The sequence below is a fragment of the Coptis chinensis genome, chromosome 8 (genome assembly GCF_015680905.1).
Source record: "Coptis chinensis isolate HL-2020 chromosome 8, ASM1568090v1, whole genome shotgun sequence".
In the NCBI taxonomy this organism is placed as follows: Eukaryota; Viridiplantae; Streptophyta; class Magnoliopsida; order Ranunculales; family Ranunculaceae; genus Coptis; species Coptis chinensis.
The window spans coordinates 4431740-4459473 of NC_141463.1; the positions used below are offsets into that span (position 1 = coordinate 4431740).

Below are 27734 nucleotides of genomic sequence, written 5' to 3' on the forward strand. Positions count from 1 at the left end.
TTGTTTGGTTCAGGCGTTCAGCAGATGCATGTGCTTCAACAACTCTGCGCACTTTTGCAAGTTCTTTTATTATTTAGATTAATAAATATTCTTTATCCAAAAAAAAAATATAACTTACGGGTTATCTGTTAACCCGATCTGAAATTGACCCGCTGGCTTAGCGGGTCACTCGTTACATATGCGGATTGGGTTTGGGTTTGACAAACTTGACACGATTAGTAATTGGGTTGGGTTTGGGTTTGCTCTCCTAACACGTGACCCGAGTATGACACGACACGAACCCGACCCAACACGACCCATTGCCACCCCTAATGTTATGTGCAATAAATCTGTGTTAAAATCTTGTGTAGTTGAAAAGAAAATACGACGAGGCTATGACAGATTATGAGGACATTTAATGGAAGGCGTATCAACTCTCAAAATGACCACGACTAGGAATGGGTGGAAGTGGTCGTAAGTGCTATGTGCCTGCAAAGCCAAAGGACCCATGCATCACATATACTCTGCCATGTGGATCTCTTAAAATTGACTTCTACGACGAAGACGAATATGGTGATTTGGAGTAATTAGTATGAGGAATGTTTTGGAGTTTCAAACTTGTGTTTATATGGCCCTTTTGTTGTGATAAAAGCGAATACTTGTATTGATAAGTTTTAGTAAATTATATAGTAGAAGTTGATTGTTTTAGTAAATTATATGGTAGAAGTTGATAGTTTTAATATGTCGAAAGTGAGAACAAAAAACAGACCAAAATACGACGCTTTCCATATTTAAAATACACCAAAATAAACAACCAAATCAACGATGCACCACATGAACAATTTCAATAAATGTCACTGAAATATGTAATTTTTGCAATGCGAATATAATTAAAGTCATAAGAGATGTACTATTATCTAATAACACATACGATGTCGCAAAGCGAGTTTCTGTTGTCTTAGTAAGGATATTTTTGTCTCCTGGGAAACAGAAATCTATCTATATTTTTCAAAAAAGACATAAGAAGACATGAAGTCTGAGTTGGATCATATATTGTCTTCAGTGTTCGATTTTGAAGGGAATAGCTCGCTTCAATATTTGGGCTGGGCTCATTCTTAATTTGATTTTTTCTGGGCTTGGTCTTGGGCTTGTGCTTGGTTTGAGATTTTTTCCGTAAGTAATTTTTTTTACGTCTCTCTATATTATTACACCCAAATCACATGTTTTCATTGTATAGATCTGTTATTATTTGTGTTTTCTTTGGCAGGTTAACGCGGTAGAAATTGCAACATTAGTTTTTTTTTTTTTACAAAATGGATAAATCTAGTGCTTTAGAATACATCAATCAGATGTTCCCCACAGGTTAGTTTTTATTTTTTTATTTTATTATTAATGAATTATTATAATTCTGTTTCAATTACTATTGATTGTAGCTATGCACATTATTCACTCTAAGTATGTGAATTGAGAGGGACCCGATTTTGTTCAGTACAAAACATTTAGGACCATAACATCGTACCGCACATTTTAAAGAACATGAACCATGGTAAAGGTTTTTATACCAAAACCCTTAGGTTTTAGTGAAGAGACAGCAATATCTCTTATCAAGTTGTCATACTAGTTTTTGTGGCTAATTCCTAGTATCTATCTCTAGTTTCTAATTTTCTTTAGACTTGATTTATAATTTACTGATTTTTCAGAAGCGTCCTTATCTGGTGTTGAGCCACTTATGCAAAAAATACACGGTGAAATCCGGAGGGTTGATGCAGGAATTTTGTCAGCTGTTCGTCAGCAGGTAGTGTTCTTTGTGGATTTACAGTTCTTTTTACTACACACATTTTACAATGTGGGTGTTACTGTCTTAATCCTATGTTACTTCCAGTTACTGTCTGCTCTACTGTTTGGTGGTTAACTATGGAAGTTAATCCTATTATACCTGGGCACATTGCACACATGCTTGTAAAATGTACGCTACTGGAATAGTCCATTCTGCCGCAGTCTTTTTGGACAGAGTATGTTAAAGAAATATCTTAAGAAGTTTAAATCTGATCTTAGATATATGATAATAGGGTTAAGATGATTTATTATCTAGTTGTAGGTGGCAAATTACATGTTCCATTCATGTGAATGTTACCATAAGTATGGTTCTCTTTATGATTTTTCATATTACGCTTCAGGGTCTTTTCATAGGTGAAGCATTTTCACTTGCAGAGTAATTCAGGTACAAAAGCAAAGGAAGATCTTGCCGCGGCTACACGTGCTGTTCAGGTCTGTTCTTTAATCTTTTTTATTTTTTTATTTTTTATTTTTTTATTCTGTCAAATGTAAAGTCTATTGTACAATTTATCCCGTTTTGAAGATATTAAGAATAGTTTGCTTATAACATTGTCATCCTCTACGCCTCACCTTGACCTGTTTGGGGTCTTAAACTTCAAATTTTTTTGAGGTCTTAAATGTCGTTTTCCTTTGCAGTTCTTGTGTAAAACTTGAATGATATTTTTTTTTCCAAGCCAGCATTTTATAATGTAGACTGAGATTCCGTTATCATCGTATTGCCTTTAATCTCCCAGATACACTTTGAGATAGTCCTAATTCCCAAATATCTTACTGCTACATTAGGAGATCCAAATTTCTTTCCAAGTATATATCTTCAGGTGGTGCAACACATGATAAGAACCTTACCATAGGCAATCTTGTTACGAGAAGGAAATTCATCGCTAGTTTTCCCTTCTGTATATCTCTGATTGGGAGTTGGTCAATCACACTCCTAAATTCTATCCGTTATTGCTATTCCTGGGAGGTGTGACTTTACTTTTTCCGTAGTCTGGGGTTGTTTGGGTAGATCCAAGACTGGTGAAGGGGCTGTTAGCATCTTGGGTATTTAGAGTTCATTCTGCCAGAGGGAGTAGAGTCTGCCATTCTGGAACATTCTACCTTGTGCTTTTATGCGGAATCTGGCAGATCAGTAGTTGTAGAGGAGGTGATTATCTCAACCAAGGGTGACACTTTTTGGTAGATTCATTTTTAGATAGGTAATACGTTCCTTGTTGTGCACTTATTGTCTGTTTTGTCTGTTCCTCTTATTTGGTGCTGATTTCTCTTATATGATATCTCATTATACGACTCATTTGCTTTTCCTTTTGTTCTATTTTCTTCCTTGGTAGTAGATTACTGATTAAAAAGTGCCTTAAATACACGATTACACAAAATCTATCTTACTTTTGTTGGGATATTGTGTTTTTCTGCGTTACAGGAACTCATGTTCAAGATTAGAGAAATTAAAACTAAGGCCGAGCAAAGCGAGACAATGGTTCAAGAAATTTGTCGTGACATAAAAAAGTTAGATTTTGCAAAAAAACATGTAACGACTACTATCACGGCGCTCCATCGTCTTACCATGCTAGGTAGCTTCTATTTTCTTGGAGATTCCTTGAACTTGTCTCTTAATGTGACTTCTTGTGTATTAAAATATTCTCACTAGTCATAACAAAGGATGAAAAAGGAGAGAAAGAAGAACATGGTGCGCAGGAAGAGTTTCTTTTCATCTATATATGTATATATATACACACTACTTTTTATACAACAATTTATACATTGGCCTCCATCTCACTCTACAAATCTATTTATGATTTGATTTTTTGTAGATGTCATCTTCCTACCATGGAGAACATCTGCAAAAAATGGGCTCATTTAGAAATTTTTAAAGATGCCAAAAGAGGGGTGCAAAATTTAATTCCTGATCGTGAAAATAAACTCACAATTTTAAAACAACTTTTGTAAAGGGTAGAGATTTTGAAATAATCTGAAACTTTGTGGATATGATCTTTATAGTGGTAAGATCATGTCCACAAAGTATCAGTCCTTAGTTCAACTTGTAAAGGGGAGTTGTATAAACTGTTGTATAAAAAGTGGTGTATATATATTAATAATCACATAGTCAAATCATTTGATGTGTTGTTGACGTACTAAAAGTGCTTGGGGTATGATCTCATAACCGAATTTCATGATCTCATTGATTTTTTGGTTCCACGTCTAAAGCAGAAGAAACACAAAAGGGAGAGCCATTTTCATAAACTTAATTCTCATTATTCATTTCAAAAGGCCCACAACTTAATTTTTAATCTAAGACAACTTCAAAAGCAAGAAATCTAAAATAAAGAGGCAGCAATATTGTCTGATAAACTATATCTAAAAGTATTTTGTGAACTAACGGTTGTGAATTTTTTTTAAAAAATACTTGGTTATTATCGATGTTTGTCAGAGATAGTTTTTTAAGTTTTTATGGTGAGTCTTACTGATCCTGAGTCAATCTCAAAGTGCTTCTTTTTGTAGTATACATCCTCCTTATCTCAGCTTGTATCAAGCTCCTTATAGCTATTATGTCACCTACTTGGGAGCACCGAAGCAAAATATTAAGTCATGTTTTTTAATGAGGTTGAAGGAATACATACAAGCTTATTCCCAACAATTACCTTCTAATTAAGTGAGTTCATTAATCATTATGACAATCATGATAATACTATTTAGGTAATCCTAATCACATATATGAAAGTATAGCGCAATATATATTGTTTCTAAACTAAACCAGGCAGGCTTTTATCATTTTAGATTCTTTTTATAATTGCACTAAAGCGGTCCTCGTTTACATATTCTTTTTAAAGCTAACTATTCTGTACCATTGCAGTCTCAGCAGTTGAGCAGCTTCAAGTAATGGTTTCAAAAAGACAATATAAGGGGGCAGCTGCGCAGTTGGAGGTTCTTATTTCTATATTTTTTTTCCTAAATGGGTTTGGCATAAACTTTATTCCTCAGATGGCTCGGTGTTTGAACTTATATCTGCATTTTGACTATTGCTGCATCTTTGTCTGGTTGTCATGGTTATTAATACAAAAAATTCGCATTACAGGCGGTAAACCAATTATGTGGTCATTTTGAAGCCTATCGGGATGTTCCCAAGATCACCGAGCTTAGGGAGAAGTTCAGGAACATCAAACAAATCCTCAAATCTCATGTATTCTCAGATTTCTCAAGGTTTGCTCTTTTATAATTTGATGTCCAGAATTGTTCTAGACCATTTTAAGCCCTTTTGTCTTAGGTTGTTATTAAAGACTTATCATGCAACATGACTAGTACTCGCACTTAATATACTGTGTGCAGTTTATCTATCTTCCTTCTGTTAGTTTCTTACTTTCTTCGGCTGCTGTTGTCATCATGTTTGTTCTAATTGTGCTAGGAATTTGTATCCTAAACTAAAATGTTGTTCCACAATCTATCTATTGTTTACCCATGCATCCTGTCGTCTATAAACAGTTTTTCTTGGTTCACATACATTTTTCATTTAAGTTGGTCTTTGCAGCTTAGGCACAGGGAAAGAGGCAGAGGAAACTAATTTACTGCCACAGCTTACAGATGCTTGCCTTGTTGTTGATGCTTTGGAGCCATCTGTAAGGGAAGAGTTGGTAAAAATCTTTTGCCAAAGGGAACTTACTTCTTATCAACAGATCTTCGAAGGAGCTGGTCTGTTTGTTGATTGCCTCTGTGATTTTGTAGTTCTTTGGGTGTGCAAATTGATTCCGTTCAATGGATTTTTATATTCTTGATTCTTCTTCTAGAGCTTGCAAAGTTGGATAAAACTGAACGGAGATATGCTTGGATCAAGCGTCGTTTGCGAACAAATGAAGAAATTTGGAAAATATTTCCCCCATCGTGGCATGTTGCATATTTACTCTGTATCCAGTTTTGCAAGTTGACAAGGTTAGAAAATTAAACGGTTTCTTGTCACATGTAACTATCCTTGTTCTAGCACTTTGTTTATTTTTATATGGTTTACGTATGATTAATAATTGTGTATGCTATTGTCAAAGCAAATACTGTTGTTGAATTTTTATACACATGCTAATATTCCCTTACTTCTTTTAACAATAAATTTTTTTCCTCTATGAAAAAGCTGAACTGTTTCCAACTTTGAATATGAATAACATTGGTAGCTACCTTGTTTCGTAGTCTTCATTGTTGAACTGTAGTGTGAGGAAAGAAACTTGTCATTTGACTCCTCTCACTGACATCACAAAACATCATTCATACACCATACATAGCACCATAGAAGATGCTATTGTATATAAGTCTACGCCGCACTAGGGATGGAAAGTTAGCCCGAAAACTGACCCGAGCCCAGCCTGAAATTTTTGGGCTTTACTTGGCCCGAGCTCAATGCCAGACCAAGCACGATTCCCAAACCAAACAATTACAGGCGTAAAGAGGGGGAGGGGGAGGGGGAGGGGGGCAAACTCTACCCAGCCCGAGCCCAACGAGAAGCCTGAGCCTGCTATCTCGGCCTAGAGCTTGAATGTAGAGCCTGATAGAAAGCCCGCTAATTAGACTAACCTAGTTGCATTTCGTTAAATATTTAGACTGGGAGTTGCATTTCGTTAGTCTATAAAACTGATGTTAAATGTTTGCAATATTTCTTTTGAAGACCGTGACCAAGATAGGACCCAATGAAGTAGAGTATGATTTTGAAAATTCAGAAGATTTCTAAGTTCAATTTTGGTTATATGTTGTTCATAGCTTTTTGTTTAAATTGTTGTCACTTACTGGGCAGTTAAACCGTTGAGTAATCGGTGAGTACTTGCTGCTTAGCCAACCCGACTAACAATTTAATACCCGATCACGATCGGGCTCAAAAACTTCCCGAGTACTTGGCCAATTATCCCCAATTAGTTGATTAATATGTGCCGATTAGCCGAGTAATTGTGTTCACTATTTCACTGTTAAACATCGAACTCGACATTTCGCCGATTCGAACAACCCTCGATTCTTTAAACCTCTACACTTTAATCATATTTGTTTTAGTTGATTGAGTGTTTTGATTGTTTATTGATTGATTGAGTTCTTAATTGACTCCATTATGTTGGTACTTCAATGTTAAATATATTTAACAAGTTTTTGTAAAGGAATATAGTGTTATGGATTGCATCAAATGAGTAAGGACCGAGTAGCGATTTAACTGCACAGGTCACTTAGCATATGATAAATTGCTAATTTTCAGACACGCTTATCCAAGTTTCAACAATTTGGATATTTTCGTATTGATTTTTTTTTAATATTTTTAAAAGTATTTCAATACAAATAAAGTTTCAGACAATGTACAATTTGAGACAATGTACAATTTGACATTTTGATGCATTATTTTGATATGATGTTTTCTATACAAGTAGAATGCCCAAAGCCCAAGCCCGAAAATAGAAACCTGTAGGCCAGGATTTGGCTTATAGTTTTAGAGAAAAGCCTATTAAACCCGACCCGACAAAGTCCGAGCTTGACAAGACCCGAACCCGATTTAACCCGAGCCCAAAACCGGCCCGACCCACCCAATATCCATCCCTACTCCCCACTACATGTCTTCACATTATTTTTCGGCATCCTCCTTTCTCATAGAGTGATTTCATAAGATTCCCAAAGGGCATGTTTTCCTTAATATATCTGGTGTTACTTTAGCACATATCACGACCATGTGACAAAATGCTCCTATGGAGTAATATAGTGCATAGTGCGTATATTTTATTGAAATGTTGTTCGTTTTCAGGAGACAACTGGTGGATATCCTTGATAATTTGAAAGAGAAGCCAGATGTTGGGACGTTACTGATGGTAAGTCCTATATGATTATGTTATTGTATTGATTATCTTGATCAACTTTTCTGCCTCTTGTTGCAGTTGTATCATTTATACAAGGACCAAGTACACAGTCAGTTGCAATTTATTTTCACAGGATCAATATGGCCAAAAAAGAAAAAGAAAAAAAAAGAAAATTGATATGTTATTCCTATGCAGCTATGCTACTATTTGTCATTGATGACTGCACACCTTTATGTTCCTATAATGCATGTTTGCTCAAAGAGATAATTAGATTTTACACCTATTGCCTCGCTATGTTTATAAAGCACACTGATACTCACCCGAAATGTCTTTCTTTACGAGTCCCATTGGTCTCGCTAATCATCCAGTGTTTTATAGTGAGTTCTTGTGAATTAGAAAGGAAGATTACCATTATGATCTCTATCCCTTGATCTGGTGAAAGGTATTATGTAATACTAGACATGAAAGGATTAGGAGAAGTGTGGATACCACTTTCCTCGACATGATTGAATAGGAAAGTTCTGCAGTCGCGCATTACAGTTTAGATGCGGGAGCATGGATTAAATTAATATTGTTATAAATTAGTATTAGGATTCCATTTAGAATTAGGAATTAGAATTAGGAACATGGATTAAATTAATATTTGTAAGGTTTCTATTTTGGATTCCATTTAGAATTAGGAACATGGTCTATTATATAAAGGCATTAGTCCTTCATTGTTAGATTGGTTATTATTGAATATTAATTCTTTTAGAGAATTGTTATTCTAGTTTGAAGGTATAAAGCCTAGTTTTAGGTGTTTGTTTTATTAATCATAATTGATGTTTATCCATTGTTGAAGCTTCTGCCAACACGATACATCAAGTTTCCACCTATAAAAATAAGAATTTTGGTGTGGTAGCAAACTAGCAACATTCTCAAGTCTTCTTATGGTTGTGAGATGTTGAGAAACATCACTCATACCATATTCAGTTAGAGAGCTGTATTAGTATGGAAGTGGTCTTGGAAGGAGTTATCCTACTATTTGTTTCTAGTTGAGTAAGAGCAATTGTTGCATCCAAGGCTGTATGCTATTTCTGGAAGAGGTCAAATAAATGGAAATTGTTTTTCCAGAAGAAACTACGGCACTAGGTTGTATAGTTGTGGAAACCTCCTTAGACAATTTATTTCGTTGTAATTTTAACAGATAGAACTTTATTCCAAAAAACAAAATAAGGAAAAATAAGTCTTTTATTTCCGGTGAAGGTGGGATTGTGGGAAAGGAACCCAAGACCTTGCCCAACCTCCCATGGCTTGACCAGTAGGCCACCGTACACCTTCAATAGAAAATGACAGACCAGAGGGCTAACCAAAACTTGGTATGTTGATCAAATTTATTAAAGTAATAAACACAAATTCATGGGTAACAAGTATTGATGCAAGTCAAACAAATGTTGTAAGTAATAACTAGTGGCCATACGAGAAACCTTTTGAAGTGTGTGCATGAAGTACACCATTCATGATATCTCTAAACATTCATCTTTTTGGGGGTTTTTTGTTTTAGTTTTTCTTATGCTATTAACATTTGTTTCTTTATTTGTCTTATTTTCTTGTTAAGGGATACATTACCCCTAATCCCTAGCCTGCAAAAAAACATTTTAGACCTGAATAAGGTCACTTTACTGGAAATTCATTTCACATTGACTTTATTTGTTCCATATGTATGATATTTTGTATTATCGGACATGACATGCAGGCACTGCAAAGGACTCTTGAATTTGAGGAGGAATTGGCGGAAAAGTTTGGTGGAGGCTCTAGGAATAGGGAAGCTGGCAGTGACATTGAAGAAATTGATAAAGGGCAAAATAGTGGTCAAACTGTTTCAGATATTAGAAGGAAGTATGAAAAAAAGCTTGTTGCACATGATCGAAGTGGGACTGAAGTATGTATCATAAATGTCTTGAAACAGTAAGGAACGTTTTTTCGTTACAAGAAATGGTAAATTGTCTTTTCTTTTTGACATATTCACAGGACAATGACCGGCATAAAGATTTGGTAGTGGCTGGAGCTGGGGTATGTTATCTCTCTCTCTCTCTCTCTCTCAACCTCCCCTTTTGTTTTTCAATTCTTTATTTTGCTTGGTGACTTCATTAAAGTTTCGGGATTTGCTTCAAACCTTCACTAGGGAACACGGGGTTTAAGGGCTTGGACCTTGGGCATATAAATTAGTAATAGTTGTAACAACAACAAAGAAAGAAGAAGGAAAGAAAGAAAGAAAAAAGAAAAAAGGTCTAGAAAGAAGGATAATGTGGATTATATGCTTGTCATACACATTCAACGACCTAAACTAAAATGCGTGACATTAAGAAGTTTTCTTGCACTAATCCTTATAAACCTAAATAACAATCTGAAAATATAGTAGGAAATATATATGGTAGTTTTACTGATATTGATGGTCATATAGTCATAGTCACTTGATACATGCATCTCCCACATTAATATGTGAATCCATCAAAGAGAAGAATATTTGCTTCTAATAGTCACCTATAATATGTTTGAACGACTTGGTGGTCATCAATTAATTTGGTATTTTCTGCTGATTGATTTGTCAGTTTAACTTCCATGGGATCATCTCTTCTTGCTTTGAACCTCACCTAACAGTGTATGTGGAACTTGAAGAGAAAAACATGATGGAGAGTCTCGATAAACTTGTTCAGGTATATTTGTGTATTTGAAGTAAACAATATATCTTTCTCTTCTTTAGATGTAGTCACACTATACTCATATGTTATTTGGCAGGAAGAAACCTGGGATATTGAGGAAGGAAGTCAGAACGCTATACTGTCTAGTAGCATGCAGGTAATGTAAAATGGTCTAAAAACTAGACGGAAAATATTGAAAGAAAAATCTTTTTTTTCCTAGGACCTAAATTGTAGATTTTTATATACACTTCGATTTGGATTGGACTTTTGCTCTTACGTGGTTTCCCTACCTTTTGGGGAGTTTTACCATTCCTTTAAAATTAGATGTTATGATTGGAAAGCCTACCTGAGAAAGTGTGGCACATTGACCAATCAACAATTCATTTCGGGTTTACTCTGTCTGTGCAAAGGATGTGGTGAAAAAACAATCATCTTATAAATTGTATAGACGAAAAAGTAAAAAATTATCATTTGCTTATCAATTTTAAGTGTTTAAAGTTTTCTTTAATTTTTTGAAACTTGGTTTCTTTTGGTGGGATTTTCTGCGATTCTCCAGACCATTGCGGTCATCTTTCAAAAAACACTAATTGGTACTCTAAAATGGGAGTTGTAAGAAGGCCAAAGTAGTTTTCAGTGTGAGATGCTTTTCAGTTAAAGTATTCTACTAGGACTCTCTAACTTTATGTGTTCTTCCCACTGTAAAATGTAATCTTTATTTGGTCAAAGTAGAATTTTAATTTTTGGGTTGATAAGATATATGTTTGATCAATCATTGCCATCTATCCTTTAATTATGTGTCTCTATTATTACATGCGGATGGTCATTTCTTTTAGTCCAAACATTATCCACTTTTTTTTTTTTTCCTTTTTTTGTTCATATATGCTCTACCTGGCACCTGCTAAACTGTACATGTATATTGTAGGTGTTTGTGATGATTAGGAAAATCTTAAAGAGATGCACTGCTTTAACAAAGAAACAAACATTATTTAATTTGTTCAAGGTATATTTCCTGAACTTTTAACTTTTTTCTTTACATGATAGGATAAGCTTGTACTGTTGCTTTGAATATGGTTGACCTTGAAGTTCATGGTAATAGTTACTTCTAATACTTAGTGAAATTCAAGAGTGCATCCAAGGTTCCTGTTAGTTGAGGATGTCCTACCATCCCAATTTGGTGCCTGCCTTTTTCTTGTTCCTTATTTGCCAAACCAACTTGATTCCTTAACGGGTGCAGAAGTTGATTTTAAGTCCAATGGTGCAATTTGTTTGCACTTTTATCATGTTGTGTTCCCTTTTACATTTTTCTAGAGTGACTCGCTTGTGCTTGTCAAGTCCAGGACCAATTGCAAGACATGTGAGCCAATTTGTTCTGTGCCTTTTCTCCGTCAAATTACCAGATATTAGTGCTAAACTATTTTTCACCACTTTCACAATGTTCTCCTCCACCTCTTCTTGAACATTAATCTAAAGAAAGTTAAAGGTATTGTTACAGCTACGTGTCGTTTCCAAAGTGCTAATTTATTTTGGGGCAGCGAACATCTATCCCTCCAATCTATATGAAAGTGTAACGAATTTTCTTTAGTTGAGCTTTGTAATTCCTGACCAGTTTCTGAAATCTAATATGGATACGCCTAGCATGCTTTTAGAATTGGCACAGAGATTGAGCTTTCTCACCTTAATGAAGCCTTAATCCATTGATATCTTTCTTCACTTTTATGTGGGGCTTATACCGGAAAGAAAGGAGATTCTGGTATAGGGAAAACTATATGAAGGAAGTACCCAGAATGGATGATGTTATAATAGACAAGAATGTCTAGGTATCCTAAAACTTGTTCTTTTTCATTTTTTTGCACTTTTTTTTTAATTTATTTATTTGTAATAAATTTGCATCTTTTTATTGCTATAAGCTTGACAACAGTCATTAGAATAGGGTTTACAGAAATCATTGTATATTAGGTACATAAACATCAAATTTAACAGTTTTACATTGTCTAGGAGGTTTAGCAGGCCATTTTGTGGTGCAGCCCTATATTTGTGGGCAGTTTTTGTTTTCAGTCTTTCTCCAACTGACAAAATCTTGTACACTTATTCCGTAAAATGCTGTATATGTATGCTACAGAATGTAACTGTCTATTATTATCAAACTTTAGGTATTTCAAAGAATTCTTAGAGCATATGCTGCAAAACTTTTTGCTAGATTGCCGAAGGGTGGTACAGGAATTGTTGCAGCTGCCACTGGTACAGATGGACAGATAAAGGTATTCAGATTTTTCTGATTGATGTTGAAATAAGCCTTCTTTATTCTGTGAATTGTCCTTGATTGTCTGGTAGAAATCTCTATCTAACCTTATACTGCAGACGTCTGATAGGGATGAAAAGGTGATTTGTTACATTGTGAACACAGCAGAATATTGTCATAAAACGGTTAGTTTGTTTCTGAACCTGTGGAATTCTTCATGAAATTTGTGATGTTTGGGTTTGTTTATGATTAGTAATGCTTAAATCATGTTTTTTTTGTGTGCATGTATGATGAATATTAGGGAGAAAATAAATGATACAGGGCTGTGTATTGGTGTAAAAGCAAAGTTGAAAACGTTTTATTCTGAGGATGGAAGCAAAACCTAGTTGTTTTGTGGGCTTTGGTTGTCTGGGTAGGTGGCCCCACTACCAAATTAATTGTCAAAAATGATACAATCTAAAACAAGTTGGGTATCCCACTATTGGTTGGTGTGTGGCATACAGGGGATGAGTGTGGACTGAGATTAAACCAGGAAAAGGCCACATCCTAATCCCTCAACATCAACAAACACTTGGTATCAACATCTGTTTTGGCATCTTTGGCTCTGTACCAAGTAAGCCTTAGGGGAAAAAAAATGAAAAAGAAGAGTTGGAAGAGTTGTGAGGCAAACCTTATTTTTGAGTTTTCTAAATCAAATGAGTGCAAGAATTATGAGACTCCAAGTTATATACATATAGGAGTTGATAGAAACAGGTTAATGGTTGGTTATTTTACTTCATTAGTTCATTATAATATGCTTTGAATTTTTAGGCTTCATTCTGTTTCAGTCATTGAAGGTATTGTCAATTATCAAAAACAAAAAAAAACCAAAAATTGAAGGTATTGTCTCTTTGAGCATCGTATCAATTGAGTACTATTGAGTCATTAGTTTTTGTTTTTGAATCAAACTGAAAGAAAAGGTAGGAAGTAGGAACTACTGGCCTCTTTCATTTGTTTACGTAGGTACTAAATCTACGTCAGCATAGTTCCTATGCCCTTCATCATTTTATGTTTGATCCAAAAAGAAAAATATAACTATTGTTGTTTAATTGGTTATTCCATTGTATATTCCAATTAGCTTTTCATAGATTTCCTCCGTATAATTCATTGATTTGTTGGAGATATGGATTTCTATTACATGTGTTTTTGTCTATGTCAAATTTTTTGATGCTTAGGGTCCGTAGGCAGGCTTCTGTATAGGTTCTGTGCCTGTGTCAAACACCTAGGAATCTAGGATGCATTAACTGCTTACATATATTTCAATATTTTAAAGTGCACCATTAGCCTTCTACATAGGATGCAGTACCAAAAATGTCTGATATTCAGTCCAATGTGAAGATTTTCAAATTCAGTCCAAAAACCGTCATGTGGTGATCCGGGAGGATCTACAAAGTGGACGAATGCTCTAGCTTTGTCTTTTGATTACTATAATGTAATAAGATGTCCAAAAAACAAGTATGAAACTAAGAGCATGAACGAGCAATGGTTCTACTCAGCACAGAAATTCTTGTGCGAATAAAGTATTGACTTATTTGAATCCGTCATAGGCAGGCCCTTTTTATTCGAATGAAGTACTGACATATAAAGAAGTAATGGTCAGGTCATACTTATTTGAGTAAAGGAATACTTATTTGGACTGGTCATTGAAAAACAGTTTGCCATCCCGAGTAAACATCTATTTTGGTTCTTTAGCACCCCAACTCGAATCGTAAATCATGGTCAATGGTTGTAATGCTAAGCTGGTAAAGAAACTCTTCCAATAACTATACATATAAACTGCTATTTTTTTTGTGAGCAATTAGAAATGCCGTAACAATAAATAACTGTAGAACAAAGAGAATTTTTTTCTTCCAGTAGTCCAGTACTCTTCTTTTCCCGCTTTTCTCTTTTGTGGTTGTTCTTGTTTGTAGTATGTGAAGTTCTATCTGTATATTACAGCGGATTATGTAGAGCACTTTTAGAATTCCACGTGGAACTTAGGATCTGAACTTCAAAGTACACCCAATTGCTTCTGAGGATGGTCTGGCCCCTTGAGTTTCCACCTTATGGGCTCCAACAGTTATCAACAGCATCTTTAGGTTCTGGTTCTAATTGAAATACATAGACCTGGAACTTGTTTTGAGTATTTTCTAATCTAGAGATGTAGTATAGAAGAAGAAGAGATGTAGACTAAGAAAGGAAAGTAAGGGCTAATTGCTGAGGGTCTCTCTACCTTGTGTTGTATGATGCTGGATAGGTTGGAAAGTTGTGATGAGATGTTGATTGCTTGCCTGTTAGTGTTAAAGATGCTTTTGAGCTAGTCTAGGATGACAGTCTTATGAACTTTAAAATTTAACTTTTTGTTTTCCTTATGACAGTCTGGTGAACTGGCTGAAAATGTGTCAAAGTTCATTGATTCGCATTTTGCAGACAGTGTGGACATGTCAGAAGTGCAGGTATATACTTCATTTCACTGCATGATATTTTTTTTTTTCAATCCAGAGCTCATATCCATTTGTTGTGTATGGCTTTGCAGGATGAATTCTCAGCGGTTATCACAAAAGCACTAATCACATTAGTGCACGGTTTGGAAACCAAATTTGATGCTGAAATGGCTGCAATGACTCGTGTGCCTTGGGGAACCCTTGAAAGTGTTGGTGATCAGTCAGAGTAGGAGCTTCTTCTTACTTTTTTGTTACATTCATCAACTTTCTCAGTAGGATTTTGTAATTAAAATTTGCACATTTTTGCAGGTATGTCAATTCCATAAATTCAATCCTTAATAGCAGTATTCCGGTGCTTGGAAGCCTACTATCTCCTATCTACTTCCAGTTTTTCTTAGACAAGGTAATTATGCATGTTTCACATAGACCTCTGTTTGTTTGTTTTTTTTATCACTAGAAGTTATTAAATTCTTTTTTACATCACACGGAATCACCGCATAGCTAGCAAAATGCTAATAGTTAGGCTCCATATTATCCCAATTCACAATAAAATCTATATATCTCAACTCCCTAAAGTGGGCAGCACTCCTCGACCAATTTTACAAGGTTTCTTTAAATCCCATTAAGATCTTGCACAATTTTTTCTCCTTGCTTTCAAAAAAATTTCCAATTTCGCTCCAACCAAAGAACCCACACTATTGTGTTCGGAAGATGCTCGGCAATCCACTTTGCTTTTGGTGTAAGAACCTTATTGAAGAAGTCACTCCCAAGAGCCTCCCTAATATCGTTCTTGAGGGGGGGGGTTAGGACCTCTGCTGAAATTAGTTGCAATTAGGATTGCATAACAGCCAAAGAGTATGCACCAAATATCCAGTGTTACTTGTTGAGTAGTGGTATTAATAGTGATTTTAGGCTTTAGAGGTCCTTATTCCTTTCTTCTTCTTTTTCTGCCCATATCTGAAAGTTAATGCATATATCTCAAATCCGGCTAGTGGTTTACTGTTTCTTTTCTGTATTCCTATTCTTGTTCTAGTATCACATGCTTGGACTAGAACTAATATATTGCTAAACCAACCCGAGTGTCTGCCACCAAAATGTCTTTTCCAGTATAGCCTCAGGAAATGACATTGCAGTCGTGGTTACGGAAAAGTTTCTCTCTTTTCAAGGTGGTTTAATATTTTCATTTGGTTTAATTAATGCAGCTTGCAGCATCTCTTGCCCCTCGTTTTTACCAGAACATTTACAAATGCAAGCACATACCAGAGACAGGAGCCCAGCAGGTAGTAGCTATATGCAAGTCAGGTTTTCCTATTTACACTTTTGGCACTTTTAAGTAGCAAAATATACCAAAATAAGGGTCTACCACTTATAGGTAGGTGAAAAACAAACACCCAAAAAAAGGTGGTCCACCACTTACAAGTTAGAATAAGTGGTAAACAACTTATAGGTACTAAAACCAAACACCTTAGAAGGCTGTTTAATTTTTTAGGACTCAAAAATCCGAGTAGATAGTGCTAAAGTTTATAAGATGTTAATTCTTATGGACCATACCTCTGGTTATCAAGGTCTGCCTGAATTAGTGGTGGGCATATAAATGGGAAGGTTTTGCTGTGATCCATGCCAGTATTTTATTTTATTCATCTTTTAAACAAAATTAGGATAAATTTGCCATTAGAACTCTGAGGTAGACCGTGTACCATGTACTCTATATGGGTTTATGTTGTCTATTGAAGTTGCACTGAATTAGATTCTGTACCACTGATTACGTATAAGTTATAAGAAAGGAAGTATCTAGCAGGCACTGTAGAAATGATTTCGAAAGTATTTTTGGACAATGTCATTTGATTTATTAGAATCTAGGAATATTTGATGGATTTAGATTTCTATATTTAAGGGTATCTGTTTACATGATAACTGGTACTTGTGTATCATGTAAAACAATACTGAGCGAAATTGTTTTTTCTGCCTCCTCATGTAGATGCTACTGGATACTCAGGCCATAAAGACAATCCTTCTGGATATCCCTGCTCTTGGGAAACAGGTAATACATGAATCTACCAACTTACCAAGTATCTTATGTGCTTCTCTTCTATAGACCTTGAATTGCAGTTACGAAAAACATGATACATAAGTTGTAAGACATTTGTACATGGCAGAGAGCCAAGAGACCGCACAAAGGAGTAAGAAGCCTATCTATGTTGAATGTATTTATGACACTGAACCTTGATTTACTGTAAACCATAGTGGTCTACTTTGAACGTAAGCGTTTATTGGTTAACTCCCCTGGATGTTCTCTAGGGACACCAACTGGCGCAAACTGGGCTACCAAGGCAGTAGTCCCAATTCTTCATAATCAAAATTTTGAACACATGTTCTATTAGTTCTTATGAACTTGCAGTTTTAAGCCTTAGATGTAATGTTTGATTTTGTCTTTTTTTTTGTTTACTTACTTTAATACCGGTGAGTATGTTGTTGCCACTCCACAATACAGTAGTACACCTATCTAACCTAGTCTCTCTACAGCAGGCAACAAGTGCTTCCAACTACTCGAAATTTGTTAGCCGTGAAATGAGCAAAGCTGAAGCTCTATTAAAGGTGACTAGGTCATAGTTGGATTTTCATTTGGTATGTATCAGTTTAAATTAGTGAAAATTAACTTCTGTTTTGTAGGTTATTTTGTCTCCTGTTGATTCTGTGGAGGATACATACCGAGCACTCCTTCCTGAGGGAACACCTTCAGAGTTCCAGCGAATTCTTGAGCTCAAGGTCCAATTTTGATCTTTCAAGTTTGTTTTACATATATTTTTTTATAGGGTTAGAAATATTTAGGCAGCAGTCCCCACTCCTCCAGCTAAAGGTTTAAAGTTGTCATCAGTAGTCTCAGACTGTGGAACTTCAACTAAAACAACCAAGAGAAGAAACTTTAACTAGATGACTTGGCAAGATGTCAGATACAAAACAAACAATACAAGACAGACCGAAAGATTTTGGGAAGTCTATACGTTACAGTTGAGAATATCTTTGTTCAAATGGGACCATTAATTTGTGTTGGTGTTCTTTGTCGTACTAATCAGAAAATAGTCTTGTTTTTCTTTGTCATCTACATGTCTTTTGAGTTTATCAATTTCCTGTTTTTCAATGGTTTAAACTGATTGATCTTCGGAAACGTCTGCAATCCATTTTTCAACCAAAGAAAATGTTGAGAAAAATTTGCTAGTCTCCTGTATAGGCGTGCATTGCCGTATATGAAGGAGAGAGTGTAGGGTGGGAGGAGATGTCAGTCTTGAAAGAGAATGTTAGTCTTCTGGTTTTGCCTTGAGGGGAACCTTTCCCGTGGAAGGTGAATGTTATAAGCACTGGTTCTCCTGGTTTACTTTCTAAAAATTTGAGGGTTAACTAGTATTACCCCCCACTAGATGAGCCAATTAGGATTCCCCCCCACCCCCCACTAGATGGGAAATTAGGGTCTCCCCCCCCAAATACACATTAAAAAAAATGTCAAATTGGGTTGACCGTGTCTTTTTTTTTCAGTGTACTCCCTAATTACTAGTGTTTATATTGTGCTTGTGAGGTGAATTGCTTCGAATGAAAAATGTATAGGGCTTGAAGAAAGCAGACCAGCAGACTATATTGGATGATTTTAATAAGCATGGGTCGGGGATCAGGCAAACTTCTGCTGCATTGTCAATTATGCCAGCAGCAGCCCCCGTTCCTACGTCAGCTCCAGCAGCGGCCAACCCAACTTCAGCTGGAGCAATTACCTCACGTGAGGATGTTCTCACTCGAGCTGCTGCACTTGGACGAGGTGCTGCTACAACTGGGTTCAAGAGGTTCCTTGCTCTAACTGAAGCAGCAAAGGATCGGAAGGATGGCCCCTTTCGGAAACTCTTCAATGCCTGAGAAGCTTTTCTGGTGAAACCGATATTCTTTTGAGCGGTTCAAAGGTGAAGCAGTCCAGCTGTGTTACATAGTTGCTATAGTATTTGAGAAGTAAATTGCTTCTATCGAAAAAGAAAAAAAAAAAAAAAAGAGAGAAGTAAATTGCGTTTAAATTTTGTAAGAGCTTGTATAATCCATTCCGCCGTTGTTATGTTAAACTCTAGATGCAGAGCGTTTACGTTATATGTAGGTAAATTTATCGTTTTCCCTGTAAGTACTAAGTACTACTTGTCTGTGCAGTAGTAGAAACAGTCCCAAGTCTATCTTAACTTTTAACAGCGGCGCTATACTCCACATTCATGTGTAGGTAAATTGATCGTTTTCCCTGTAAGTACTAAGTACTACTTGTCTGTGCAGTAGCAGAAACAGTCCCAAGTCTATCTTAACTTTTAACAGCGGCGCTATACTCCACATTGCATAACGATCACAGACGATACAGAGACGTATTTCTTAATAGGAGAAACGAGCAGCCAACACCAGTACACCAGTACTCTGGCACGTTTCTTTTAAAAAGAAGTGTGGTGCGAAGGGTTTTAACTTGAACAAAACAGAAAAAATGTCCAAACAAACCAACGTACTAGTGTACTACCGTTCTACCAACTGATACAAATGTTAAGCTTTAACGTCCCAAATGATTCTGGACATCCAACCCATTGCCTTTGTTTCATAAAGGGCGGAGCCAACTAGCAAAAAGTTGCAGCTGCTGAGACAACCAAGGTTTATCATCAAAGTAATCAAACATGATGGAGATCTTGCAGCATCTCCGAAGGTGTGTAGGGCAGTAGGTTGAAACCAGCAAATATACATTCAGAGAAACAGAGAAAGTGATCAGCAGAAGGCATGGTCCCAAAAGATGGTAAAACGCGCAATACGTGCATATGTTTTGTGCTGGTGAACGATAAATGAGATTGTGGTGGTCCAAGCGTCACACTTAGGTGGTTCAACGTCAAGTGCTAACAAAATTGCCGATTAATTTTGGCAGGGATCTCATTAGTTATATTATGGAGGAAGCAACCATGATCCTTGTTGTACAGGTTGCCTTATTAATGCCTTATAATCTAGTTGCATGCAATCATGCATCACATATTCATGGAAGGGATTTATTGGCACTGGGCCGCCCTTTGTGAGTTGTGCGTAATTGATTTTGACGTGGTCCTAGAAGGCACCAGGCAGGTTGGGACTTTGGGCGTGGGTGCCTAGCCACCGTCCACTAGGCACATACCTGGTGGTTGGTGAATGATTTTGTCGTAGTTCTTGGGAAATAAAATGGTACCCAGAGTCCCAGATGTGAAGGCCATTGAAATACTTGAGATCATGGGAAAGAAAATGGTATTGGTGAATGGCATAGGATGGTGCTATAGATACATGATTCACACTGAAATACTTCAAATTTTGGTAAAACTTCATTTTCGTGTTTTACACTTACACTTGACTGCAAAATACCCAAGCTATTGATTCCTGTCCATGGATAGGCACAAAATCCTGGAATTTCTGATCCAATCTTTTATTTTGGATTCTTGTCTAATTTATGGCAAAAGAGTAAGAGACACTACTGTGATCAGAGACGCTAGTACACTGTACACTACTGTGATCCTACAGTTAGAGACTGCACAGATTCCTCTCAATGACCCAAACCTTCTTACTCGACTACCTAATCCAGTAGGCCCTCATCTCAACTAAAGGGCTTAACATCTTAATATATGGACCAAAATACCCTAACAAAGTTTGAAAGTAACAGCACTCTTGAAATGTCAACGAATTGTCGGTCCATAGGGACTCACGTGTCAACTGTCATGTGAATATTATTTATTTTGTATTGTAAAAGTGTCATTATATATACCTGCACTCATATTTTGGTTTCAAACATTACGCTCCTCGTCGTGATGTGTGACAGCAAGTAATGAAGTAGACGAGACGCAGTTTTTAGACTCGAAAGCAGAGGCGCTTGTTTTATCTAACACAAAAAGTAAACAGCTTCATCTCCTGCTCTAGACTAAAAATGCTGATATTGCATTTTGTATATGAAGATTAGTAGAATTACTTTGCAATTGCTTGTGAATTGTGATGTTGTTTGGAACTTTATGTTATGGACTTATGGTACTGTATGCCTTTAAGTTTCTCATATTTGTCTTGACGTGAATATATCAATCTAAATGCTATTTAATATGGCATATCAGGAGTCTAATATATGTAAAATATTTTCACGGCATGCAAAAAATTAACCATCCCCATAAATCCTATCACATGTTTTATTTATTGATGCAATTCTTCAAAGATTTTAAGCTATGGACTATCTATCACATTTCGAATGTGATTAGTTTATGTTTGAAAAAGCTGATGGATTTACCAGTGTTTATTCCTGTTTGACTAAATTGACAAGATATATCTATAGAGACTAGAGAGAGAGAAGAAAAAAGAGTAGTGGTCTAGTAGTACTCTAGTGTAGTGGAGGATCACTGTCTCTACAGTTTGTGGTTTGCAGTTCATTCTTGTCTCTTTCTCTCTTCTTATCGTACGCACACTCCCCATCCCTCTATCCTACGCACCACCCCCTCCCTACTTCATCAATCAATCAAAAAAAGATAAGGATCTTTAATCGAAAAAAAAGAAGAAAGAAGCTTTATCTGCCAATGACACAGAAACAACCTCGAGCTGTAATTTTCTAAAGCGAATAAAAATATCTCTTTATTAACGTGTAGAAATGGTTATTAGATATTAGCCCTTGTCGTTTTTCTAATACTGGGCTTGTTTGTTCACGGGAAGTGTACTACATTGTTGTTTAAGAATGATGGGCATTGGTGTTTGAGTTCTTTTGGAATAATTGATGGACTACTTTGGTAGAAAAAGTGCTTTTCTTTGGTGTGGTTATAGACTTTTAGAGTAAAGAAAGGTTTTTTATGGGTGTAAGGAGATTTTGAAGAAGAAATAATGATGGGGTGTTGATGTTTTTGACTAAAAGTGGAGAAATTAGGTGTTTTGGGTTGAAGGAGTGGTTTTGGAGATGAAGTAGAAGTAGCATTGGTAAGGGGTGTTTTGAGATTTTTATTGTGGAGAGGAGAAATGAGTGATACTTCAGCCACAACGGTGGCTTGTACAAGTTTAGCTATTACGGAGAAGAAACCACAGAGAAGTGGTGGTTGTGTTGGGATCTTTTTTCAATTGTTTGATTGGAACCGAAGGCTTGCTAAGAAGAAGCTGTTTTCCAAGAAATTACTTCCTCCAGGTTTTGTTCTTTTAATAATTTATGTAGTGTTTGTTTTCTGTTGTTGTGTTTCTATGCATTGATTAGTAATGTGTGACATTTTATTTGCCTTTCATGGTATTAGCTAGAGCTAAACGAGCGTCCAAGAAATTCGGTGCAGATGACAAGTTACCCACTGCCAAGCATCTCTTGGTATGCTGTTTTTCTTTCATATAAATTGCATTGGGAGTGCTTGTGTTTAGTTACTTAGCTTAATTTTTTACTTTTCCCGGGTATGAACTGTAGATTGCTGATGAAAACCGAGGGGGTTTCCCTAATGCAAAGAAATCTGGATTTGATGTTGATAGTTCGGCTAATGCGGAGAGAGCTAAGGAAATGCGGTCACCAAGTTTGGTTGCTAGGCTTATGGGTTTGGAATCCATGCCGAATGTACGTCGAGAGAAGCCGAAAAAAGCTTTGTTTTCTGAATCAAACCGTGTCAATGGAAAGAATTTTTTGAGTGACAGTAGTGCTAGATGTTCTGAACATTTTGTTTATGATCAAGCTGATTTTCAGTTGGGAAGGGGAGACCGTAAACTAGAACCTAGGCCTCAAAAGCATCAGAAGACGGAACTGTATGAGAGACGAAGTGTCACTAGGTTCGGAGCTGAGGCATTGCAATTTAGAAGTCCTTTATCAAGATCAAGAAAGCATCACTCCAAACTTGTTTCTCCTGTCAAGAGTCCAAGAGTTGGGAGAAATGCCGCTCGGTTAATGGGAGCGGCTACAAAGATCTTAGAACCTGGGATACGTGCTACTAACAGGGCAAAATGTTCTCTTAGTTATTCTCCCTCTTTTCATATATCTTCCAGGGATGAGGTTATGACACAAGGGCCGTCATTCCTAACAATGGATGACACTGAACAAACCAATTATTATGCCAGTTCTTCCAAGGCGATGAAGGGGCAGTCCTCATGCAAAAGTTGTGGCAATTGGCAAGATGTTGTGGACTCTAGATCAAATGCGGAGGGCCAAGTAGCAGGTGTTACTTCTTCTGGTTTGGGTTTAGGCAGTGCTCCTCCCCTACGGCCAGGAAGGAGTAAAGTAAAACCATCAGAATCCTCCCTCTCACCGGAAAGAGATGAAGTTGCTTCAAAATATCAGGAACAGCCATCTCTTGTTACTGAAGCAAAAGGAAACAGGCACAGTAGAAGTGTAACCTCCAATGAAGCAAAGCTTGTATTTCGAGAACAGCAGGATCAATGTCACCCTTCAAGCTACCGAATAAGGTATGAAAAGGAAGCTGCTCCTGCAACAGCTCGCAGTGCCAGAAGTAAGAGGCAAAGTCAAGCTTTGCCAGCCAATGATAGAGGAAATGTAAGACCGAAATCAAGTATTATGAACAGTGGGAGAGACCCATTTACTGTTAATTCTGTTGATGGGGTCAAAGATTTTGTTGCTGTCAACCAAAACTCGGCAAGTCGCACCAAGGTCAGCATGCCATCGAAGGCATTAAACAGTTTCAACTTTGACAGAGAAAGGGATGCTTTAGACAAAAGTGATGATTCCTTGTCAAGGATGAGGGGGTCATATCGTAGAAAGAGGCCTATAAATGGCACGACTCAGGTTGACACTGCAAATTTCAATCAATCTACCTTCAGAAAGCAGAGGGATGTGCCAAATAATGTAATTGTCGGAAGACTTGCAGGATCTAATGCTTGCTCCAAGAACCGGAACCGGGTCAGAAGTGAACACCCCTTAAAGGCAAAGGGAGATGCTGCAGATAGCCAAAAAGATGTTGATGTCATCTCCTTCACGTTTAGTTCACCAATGAAGCACAACAGTGAGTCTCTGTTTCCTAAGAAAAAAGTGGATAAAACAGGAAGCCGTGGTGAGTTCATGAGCAATAATACATGCACTAAAAAGAAATTGACGCTGGATGCAAACATGGGAAAGCCGGCATCTCGTTTGGCTTCACACTTGAGTGGCGATGCTCTTGGTGCTCTTTTGGAGGAAAAATTGAAGGAATTAGCTAACCGTGAAAGGGAAGAAAGTGGGGATGATCTACCTGGTAAATCTACTGCAGCGATTCTTGAGGAACTGATATCAGCATTAACCACAGAAAGTCCCGTTCCTGTGGAAAATGGAGACAACTGTTCGACAGGGTTTAGCCAGGATGACAGCGTGAGCTATGCTAGTCAGGACCCTTGTAGTGACACAACCTCTCAATGTCAGATGTTCATTGCAAATCAAGAAGTTCAGGTGAGTCCCATTTTTGCATTTCATTGTTGTAACAAATAAACTCTATATGAGTTTGCTTCTTTACCTGTTCTTGCACATGCGTGCAACTCTGTACACATATTCTCATTAGTAATGCCGTTGAGCAGTTAGAAGATATGTCATTGTGTGGCAAATTCAATTGAATGACTTGTGTTTTGAACTTGAGTCCTTCTATTACTGAACCTGAGGCAGTTCTATCCGGAGACTTAAGTGATGATTATAGTAGTGGAAGAATAGTAGTAGATATGTAATTGCATATCATAGTATCATACCTTTTTAGTGTTCTAAAAATCGGTCTAGGCGGCCGCCTAGGCGGTGCCCAACCGACTCGCGTAGGCCCAAGTCGTTTAGGCAGACTAATCGACCTCTAGGCGGTCCAGTCAAGTTTTTTTTTTTTTTGAATGATTAAATGTCGAAAATTAAAGACCCGTGTAAGCTTAAGATTTGAATGAATTTAAAAGACTAAAGTCCAATGTAAATTATATGCCACTATAAGAATATGTTTTATATGAAGTCGATCTTCTTCAACTATTATGCATTTTTGTAATAAGTATTTTTGTTTGTGTTTATTTTTTGAGTTATGGTTAATGAGTTTCTTCATTTCTTATAGTATAGATGTGTATTACTATATATATTATAAGATATATTAGGAAAAAAAAACCGCCCCGACCGTCTAGGCACTTGACGGCCTAGGCGCTCTCCCACCGCCCGACTACTGCCTAGCGTTTTTTAGAACATTGCCTTTTACCGAGTAAGAAGGTTTTATTTTGAAGTTAAAAGTTTACTTGACAAACCAAATTCTGCACTCAATGTTTCATATATAAAGACTGATGTTGGACACGTTTCCTACCCATGCATGTGCTGCCTGTAAGGTTGCTATATATTGTTGGTGCTTCTTTGTACAAGTATGAGCTTTGAGCAACTCTTTTTCATAATGGTATCCAAGGGTTTAGTTCTTAGGTGGTCTCAAGTGCCAAGTCTGCTAACAAGTATATTAAGGAAAAATATATATTCAGGGTATTGCTGAGAGGGAGTCTTGTCGGTATGTACCAGCCTCATGTGCTGGTAGGTGCCATATTTGACCTGAGGGGTGCTGTTGAACTTTTGTCCACCCCATGTGCGTATGGTCAGGTGTTATCTATCTTCTGTTTAACCCTCGATCTGGTTGGTATACATTGTTGCTGCTTCCGTCTACAAAGTTGGAGCTTCTAGAGCAACTAGTTTAACTTACATCTTGCCATGATATTAATTAATTATATAGTTGCATAAGTTTTGATTTAGGTAATAGCTCTTTTGGTCACAGTATTTTTCATATTGGTAGTGCCTCTTCCAGCTTCTTTTACGTTCAACTTTCCAAAAATCTAAGCAATTGGAGAAGACTTTAGAATCACGGAAGTTATCTGTAGTCATCATTCAGTAGGTCATCGAGAACTGGAATTGTGATAAACAGGAAACTTTATAGTGACGATACTAATTAAAATAGAGAAATGGGAAGATTAATAAAATAGAGAATTGAAAAAGAAAAGATCTATCTCAACACCAGAGGTGTGAGATTGCACCTTTATTTTCTTTGGTAGTGGTTGGTTTTTTGATGTGACAGGAACTTTATACCATATTAAAAATCATCAGAAGGTACAACGCTAGATCTTACAGCAAATTGGTCTGTCGTAATAATTTCTCTTGTGATTATGTGATGGCAAAGAACTCGTAAGGCCTTTACTCAGAAATATCTTCCATCAAATGTTCTACTAAAAATTTGAATCATGCCTACCTTGAGGTTTTATTGATCTTAAGATTCATCTTATCTTGGTAAGGGTTTTTCAAACCAGCCCCCTATAATAGTTAATAGTATGCCCAGTCTGGTAACTGGGTTTAAAGCTTAAGCCTTAAACTTCTGTGCATTTTCAATTTGGTTATTGCATGATGATCTATGATTGTTCCAGCGCAGTATGCTCCGACAAACATTTTTCTGACAAGTAGATTTGCATATGAATTCTCTACAGGCACTGAAACCTGCAGTTTTTGCTGGGTTTCCTCTTGGTGGAGATGGAGAGCGTCACAGCCCAGGATCTGTTCTTGATGCTTCCTTTTCAAACGACAGTTGCTTTTCTGAGAGTCCTGATGGCTATGCAGGTAAGAACAATCAGTCCAATCTTTATGTTTAATTTTGTTTATTATTTTTGTATGTTTTTTTCAATTCGGTTCAAAATTTTACTTCTCTATTATCCTAAACTTTTTCTAATCAGTCCTAAACTTTTTCTAATCGCAGCACGTAAGCTGCACTCAGAATCCATGGAACCCTCTGACAACCAACCTCAGCCATCAGAATATGATGCAGAGCTTTCAGATTGTGCAACTTCGATAAGCACAGCAAGGACTAGAATGGATAAGATGACAGATTCTCTTGACAGTATTCAGTTTGTACTAGATGGTACTGATCGAAATAATATTGGGATTGTGCGGAATGATCTCTACTATGCTTCGGAGGTCATCATCAATGCTGATATTCTACTTGGATCTTTGAGTGAGTCTCATAGAGTGGGAGACTTTCCAGTAGCACCCCTTCTTGACAAGCTTGGGGCTCTTCCGGATGCGCCATGGTCAACTCCTAACTGTGGAATGGAAATCGTGGGGTCCAAGGATGGATATCAACGAAGGAAATTTCTGTTAGACTGCTTATTAGAGTTTTTGGACTCAAAATATGGTGTTTATTGTAAGTCCAGATTTAAGGCATGGCCGACACTGCCATTTCAAGTCAATGGTGAGTCGCTGACAAAGGAGGTTTATGAAGAGATTCAAAGGTGCGAGGAATTTGTTGGCAAATCTTCGGATGATATATTAATGAGGGATATGAACCATTCTTTGGGGAGCTGGATGGATTTTGAGGTAGAGGCTTTTGAAATAGGTCAGAAAATCGAGTCTGATATACTTCAGGTCTTGGTTAATGAAGTGGTGATTGATCTCGAGCAATGCAGAACTTCTCGAAACCCTAGGGAAACTGTACTTTCTTGTTGAAGTTATGCCGCCCTTCATCCTTGTTTGTTATCCCATAGGGGTATCAGAAATTGAAACTTGATATGGTTGCCCTTTCTTGTTTACAAACTGCTAGCCAACAGTAATGAAAATTTTGGCAACAGGATCTGATTTTGTAGATTATATTGTATTTAATTTTGCTTTAATGAATGCAAGTTGTTTAAAGGCTTAAAGCCATTTCACTTGACGTTTCTTGTCTATAAAAGAACTCCTCTGGTGCTACCCTACATAGATTTCACCTAAATGCCAATTAAACTTGCCGTAAAGGAAATGGGAAGCTTGTATCCATTTAAGGACGTGACA

General features: G+C 36.8%; 2 protein-coding genes across 3 annotated transcripts; both read left to right on the plus strand.

Moving 5' to 3' along the window:
* Nucleotides 1–1152: 1152 nt before the first annotated feature.
* Nucleotides 1153–19268, plus strand: HIT1 (Membrane trafficking VPS53 family protein). 2 transcript variants are annotated; one of them, XM_086575381.1, is made up of 24 exons: nt 1153–1341; nt 1680–1774; nt 2191–2247; nt 3233–3383; nt 4664–4734; nt 4886–5010; nt 5336–5496; nt 5592–5733; nt 7565–7628; nt 9352–9537; nt 9627–9668; nt 10208–10312; nt 10395–10454; nt 11220–11297; nt 12448–12555; nt 12656–12721; nt 14933–15010; nt 15091–15224; nt 15308–15401; nt 16201–16278; nt 16977–17039; nt 17522–17593; nt 17669–17764; nt 18599–19268. In XM_086575381.1, exons 1-24 carry the CDS (start codon nt 1293–1295, stop codon nt 18896–18898), a joined length of 2475 nt encoding a protein of 824 aa, XP_086431507.1. In that variant the 5' UTR covers nt 1153–1292; the 3' UTR covers nt 18899–19268. The 2 variants fall into 2 exon arrangements, with proteins under 2 accessions (XP_086431507.1, XP_086431508.1); XM_086575382.1 differs by having other exon boundaries at nt 17525–17593.
* Nucleotides 19269–21308: 2040 nt separating this feature from the next.
* On the plus strand, nt 21309–27618 carry TRM22 (DnaA initiator-associating protein). The gene is made up of 5 exons (XM_086577780.1): nt 21309–22160; nt 22264–22331; nt 22425–24380; nt 26402–26531; nt 26668–27618. The coding sequence occupies exons 1-5, from the start codon at nt 21998–22000 to the stop codon at nt 27411–27413; spliced, it is 3063 nt and encodes a 1020-aa protein (XP_086433906.1). The 5' UTR covers nt 21309–21997; the 3' UTR covers nt 27414–27618.
* Nucleotides 27619–27734: the final 116 nt, after the last annotated feature.